This window comes from Ochotona curzoniae, unplaced genomic scaffold, assembly GCF_017591425.1.
Source record: "Ochotona curzoniae isolate NIBS_2020 unplaced genomic scaffold, NIBS_Ocur_1.0 contig_883, whole genome shotgun sequence".
NCBI lineage: Eukaryota > Metazoa > Chordata > Mammalia > Lagomorpha > Ochotonidae > Ochotona > Ochotona curzoniae.
Window position 1 is genome coordinate 48,405,811 of NW_024466599.1, and position 6,000 is coordinate 48,411,810.

The 6,000-nt window shown below is 38.9% G+C and overlaps 1 protein-coding gene across 2 annotated transcripts in view; it reads left to right on the forward strand.

Annotated features, from left to right (window-relative positions):
• The window catches only part of CLHC1 (clathrin heavy chain linker domain containing 1), a 39,275-nt gene extending 34,655 nt beyond the window's left edge, over positions 1–4,620 (forward strand). For both annotated transcript variants that reach the window (XM_040994053.1, XM_040994054.1), the window contains 2 exons: positions 2,747–2,926; positions 4,281–4,620. In XM_040994053.1, coding sequence (XP_040849987.1) covers positions 2,747–2,926; positions 4,281–4,477 — 377 coding nt within the window. In that variant the 3' untranslated portion in view covers positions 4,478–4,620. The remainder of the gene's footprint in view (positions 1–2,746; positions 2,927–4,280) is intronic.
• Positions 4,621–6,000: the final 1,380 nt, after the last annotated feature.

Here is a 6,000-nt window from a genome sequence, read left to right on the forward strand (position 1 = left end):
TCAGCTCTAGCCATTGCGGCCACTTGGGGAGTGAACCATCAGACGGAAGATCTTTCGCTCTGTCTCTCCTCCTCTCTGTATATCCAGCTTTCCAATAAAAGCAAATAAATCTTTTTTTTAAAAAAGAAAGTATTAATCAAACTTGGCTGAATGAATTATATATTTTATTGTTATTTAAATGTGACAATGCAGTTTCTGTGTTTCTCTTTCCTTATATAAAAAATACATATTCATATTCATGAACTGTAGGATTTAATTACCCTTTTTATTGAATGGAATATGAACTTTCTTTGCTGATTAAAAAATTCACATAGGTGCAAAGAAACAGAATTGACTCACTTTTGTTCCTCTAGGAGTGCAATCTACCCTATACAAATTATATCTAATAATTAAGTCATAAATCTCCTACAGTTGGAATCCTGTAATTTAGCCTAATAACTTATTTAGCAGCATGTCATAAGATGAAAGTTATGTAACCAGAGAAAATAGATATTAAAAGATAGAAATAGTGTTTGAAAAACCACTTTGCTTATTTTTCTTTTTAATGAGAAACAACCACAGCTTCCCAAGGTAATATCCTTGACCCTGGGGAACAGATTGACTCTGTTAATATCTTGAATTCAGAAAAAAAAAAGTCTTTTCTCTTGTATTTAGATCATCAGTTTACAGTTATAAGTTAAAAAAATAGCACTAAAAAAAAAAGGGAACTAAAACCAAAACAACTTAGAAAAATCCTTAAAAAATTTTGTTACAAAAGCATGGTTCTGATTTATTGTTTAGAAGTAAACATTGTTTTTATTTTTTTCTCGGGTAATTATTTCTGAAATAAAGATGAAGTAGTTTTTTGTTCAGCTCCCTCATTATCATTAAGTAAGAGAATATTCTAACCACCTATATGAGAACAGGCTTACTCTGGATCTATATGCAAACACACAAACATACACATCATATGTATGCAGGTATAATATATATACATGGAACATGTAATCAAATATGTTGAATACATAATACATACAAATTTGTATGTGTGTGTGTCTTTTGAAGGGACAGCACTATAAATCAGGAAGGGCATAGACTGGGAATAGGCGAGAAAGTTCTGATTTATACTGTGTGCATGGTTCAGGGAAATAAATTCCAACAAAGTCTCCTAAATCTGTTTCCTTACATGTAACATGAAAAGGATAATATATCACTCACTCTGAATAGTAAAGGCAGTGAATTAATATATGTAAAATCCCAGCACAATAAATTTGTTTGGTGATCACTGCACAGTAAATATGTTTGGTTTAGCCTCCAAAGGTTCTCTGGTTTCCTTTCTCTAAACCACCTGGTCTCAGCCCCCTTATTTAGTCGCGAGCGCAGTAGCCTGGTTGGTGGAAGTCCCCCAGAAGTCACTCCTCACTCATCTAGTTTTCCCAGCAGCCCTCCTCCCTACTCATCTCCAGATCCGCTTCTCTGAGTAATCCACAGCCCCCTGTGCCTGCGAGTGCACAGGTCCCCAAGCCTATAGCTGTGCGCCGTGCCAGCCTGGAGCCCTGTTTACCTATCCAGGACCCATGTGCACTCATGTGAGGGTCCCTAGACACCCTGTCTGCTGGTGTGCTGGCATCTGCCCATTCATATATCTTTAAAAAAACAATTAAAAAATATAATAACCAACTATGCTGGCACACTGGTATAGTAACACAAATTTGACATTAACTAGGCCTAGGATGCCCGCCAGCCACTGGCTGCTCTTCTCCCAGCAGTGTGGCACTTACCCTAAGTTCATTATAACCTAGACAGTTGCCTACAGCTGGGGGAAACGTAGGTAATTTCATATGGCATGAACATTAAATACTTGAATTAATTAATGGTTTCTTAGAATCTTCAAACTGGAATTCTTTTTTTTTTAAAGAATTATTTATTTTTATTGGAAAGGCAAATATTACAGAGAGGAGAGAGAGAAAGATCTGCCTGCTGGTTCACTCCCAAGTGGCTGCAATGGCCAGAGCTGGGCTGATCCAAAGCCAGGAGCCAGGAGCTTCTTCCAGTTCTCCCATGCAGGTGCATGGTCCCAAGCTTTGGTCCGTCCTTGACTGCATTCCCGGGCCACAGGCAGGAGCTGGATGGGAAGTGGGATCGCTGCAATGGGAACCTGCACCAATATGGGATCCTGGCGTGTGCCAGGCCAGGGTTTTAGTCATTGGGTTACTGTGCCAGGCCTAGGACTGGAATTCTAAATACTTAACATTTTTTAAAAGGAAATTACTTGCTCAGAGGGAAAGATTTGTTCAGTACACATTGATCTAAATAACAGTTGCAAGATCTGTATTATTACTGTAATAATACTGTAGTATTACTGTAATAATATTGTGGTATTATTAGATATAACCTCAGAAATGATCTCCAATTGTAGCATTTTCTGATGCAAAAGCTGAATTTCAAAAAATTGTCATATAAGTAGATTTTCAATTAGGTATCCTGATTGAAATCTATATGCTTTTCATACACCACATTTCTTTTCATGATGGTTATTTTGTTTTTTTTTTTTCTAGTATTCTTTGTTATGGATAGTTTCCCTTTGGTTTAGGCTATGCTGAATCTAATTTTTTTCAACTGGGATAGTATTGTTCACTCGAAGTGAGTCATTGAGACTGTAGGAAGGTCTGGAAAAAGAAGTATTGATGGATATTGGCCGGCCCCAGTTTTCAGTTGATTTATCATTTTAGGATGTTGAGATACAGTTTTCCGTTTTTGCTTTCAGATGACCTGATACAGCTAATAACGTTATGTCCTCAAACTGAATTAATTCAGTGTCTCACTAAAGAATGGAACGGAAAGCCACCGTTTTTATCTTTCAGTCTTGCCGTGCTTCATCTGTTCTCTGTCGACTTGAGAAAGACGGGCATGATGCTACTTCAGCAAATAAATACAGGTGGGAAAGGTAAGCAGGATGAAATGTTGTAGATGAAATAGTAGCAGGTTATTCATGGAAAGGCTCAGTAAGATTATTTTTGAGTTAACTCAAATTTTCCTTAAAATTCTGTCTTGATAATGTTTACTTAAAATCTATAAATATAAAGATTACCATGTCAATAATAATCTATTGACAATACTATAAATTTCTTTTTTAAAAGATTGATTTGATGAATTTATTGATTTTTAAGGCATATTTGCAAAGAGAGGAGAGACAGAGAGAGATCTTCCATCTGCTGGTTCACTCCCCATCTGGCTGCGACAGCCAGAGCTTGGCCAGTTTGAAGCCAGAATGCTGGAACTTCTTCTAGGTCTCCCATGCGGGTCCAGGGACCCAAGTACTTGGGCCTTCTTCCACTGCTTTCCCAGGAAGGTTAGCAGAGAAATAGATTGGAAATGGAGCAGCTGGCTCTCAAACCAGTACACATATGAATAACAGCACCAAAGGCAGCTGTGTGTCACAGCGCTGGCCCCTGATTTTATTTGTTTCAAAGATAGAGTTACAGGGACAGAGGATACACACACACACACGCAAATATGTGTGTGTATGTGCCAGGATCCCGTATGGGCACCAGTTCATGTGTTGGCTACTCCATTTCCTGTCCAGCTCCTTGCTTGTGGCCTGGGAAAGCAGTGGAGGACAGCCCAAAGTCTTGGGACCCTGCACCTCATGGGAGACATGGAAGAAGCTCCTGGTTCCTGGCTTCCGGTTGGTTGAGCTCTGGCCGTCGTGGCTACTTGGGAAGTGAATTGGCGGACAGGTCTTCCTCTATATCCCCTTCTCTGTATATCTGCCTTTCCAATAAAAATAAAAATAAATAAATCTTTTTTTTAAAAAAAAAATAGGACGGAGATTTTCCAGAATTCCTTAAACCCTTAGGTCTACACTACTGAGGTATTTTAAGAATTGAAGGAACATGAAAACTGAACAGTTAGGTTCCCAGTATTTTGGGTAGTTTCTGGTAGTGTACTATAGACTGTGTGGATAAGGATAGCTTACATTCTTCACTTGCTGAGCTCTCTGCCTTGTAACCTTCAACATTTGCTACCTTACCAAAAAGGAGGTTAGTGGAGGCGTTAGAATGTGAAAATGGCGGAGGTTTGAAGTGAGAGATGAAGAGATTGCAGGGATAGAGGAGAAGGTGCTAACTCCCAAGGACTTACCGTGAGGTGAACTCAGCAGTCCATGTGTTATAGCATTAAACTATGGGACTCGGGTAGAGAGGAACAGGAACTGGGTTGCAATTATGCTTCTTTCTAGTTTTTGCAAAATCTCTAACTAACAAAAAGTGCCATAGAATAATATATATTTTCCTTCTCAGATGCTGTAGAACATCTTGTGATAAGTGATTCATTTTGCTCTGTGGAAAAGTGGCAAGAGATGGCAAATATATGTTTACAAAATGGCTTTGAAAAGTTATCCAATGACATCATGTCCATTCTTCGAGCCCAGGCTGGAGTTACAGAGATTTCTGAAAAGGAAGATACAATCAATTTAATGGAACATGTATTTTGGTAGTTCTGTATCTTAACCAGTTGAGGGCGCTTGTATGACATTTTATGTGTGTTGGTTGGACAATCTAGCCTGGCATAACTCACTTTTGAATAAATCTAGAGTGTGAAACTCTCAGAAATAAATCATACTTCTTTTGTTATGATGACATTTAGATTTGTCTTTGAAAACATTTATTTCCCCATTTGGTCATTTCTTATATGAAATCTTCATAAAAATCTAAGAATATCCTAGAGAGTTCAACGATTTCTTGGTGAGACCATCTCTGGTCTGAAGGTATAGCCAGCAAAGTATCATCCCAACCAATTAAAAGCCCCAACATAACATCAACAACAATTTACAACATTATGGCATTAATTGACATGATATTGTAATCAATACCAATATGTTAATAAGAAAATGCAGGTTCTTAACTACATCCTGACTTCTTCATAGACATTTCAATTTTGGTTTATATTCAACCGGGTTCTATACACCTCAAAATAGCTATAGATTACAATTCAGCTGTCTCATGTCTGTTTTCATTTTAGTATTTAGCTGTTTATAGTGTTGAAGCATGATTTTGCTTAACTTGGTTATTTTTTGGATGGTCTGAACTGGCGTATAACTCTAGCAAGACATGTGTCATCAGTTTAGGTACAGAACATTTTTTTTAGGAGGGGTGTGCAGAGAAATCCCCAGTACCCTAGTGAGGCGTAACTAATCTTTGTGTCCCACCTAATGAGGTATGAGTGAATCCACGCTGACCATATCCTGTCTGATTTTAAGCTTTCCTTGTTATTGTCTGTCCATTCTAGGTTTTTTGTTTGTTTGTATGTTTGTTCATTTGTTTTGAGGGGTTTCTGGAGCAATCCTAATGGTCATCACTTGGTAAATACTTCCAATGAAAGAACCTCAACTGAATTTAAACTGTGGTAATGCAAGAAGGTGGAAAAATCCACCATGGGAAGAGGATTCGGGGAGGGGTGGGGGAATCCCAGTTCCTATAACACTGTGTCATATATGCAATGCAATTAATAAAAAAAAAATCTAACAATATAACTTGGTGAGTTACTAGTAAAAAAAAAGGGGGGGGACAGGACAGAGATCCCTCTAACTTTAGACTTAATTTAGATTTATTGATGTGTTTGAATGTCAGAGTTATATAACTAGAGGGGGAGAAAGAGACAGGGGTCTTCCATCTGCTGCTTCACCACCGCAACCCTCAAGTGGCTGAAGCTAGGAGCCATGACCTGTATCCAGACCTCCCATGTGGGTTGAGTCATCTCCTTCTACGATGACGACAATGACTACTGCTACTGCAGGCCATTAGCAGGGAGCTAGATTGAAAGTGGAGTAGCTGGGGGCCCAGTGTGATGAGTCGGTGGCTAAGTTCTTACCTTGTCTGTGCCAGGATCCCATGTTGGCACCAGTTTATGTCCCAGGTGCTCCACTTCCCATCTGGCTTCCTGCTTGTGGCCTGGAATAGCAATGGAAGATGGCCCAGAGCCTTGGGACCCTGTACCTGTGTGGGAGACCCAGAAGAAGCT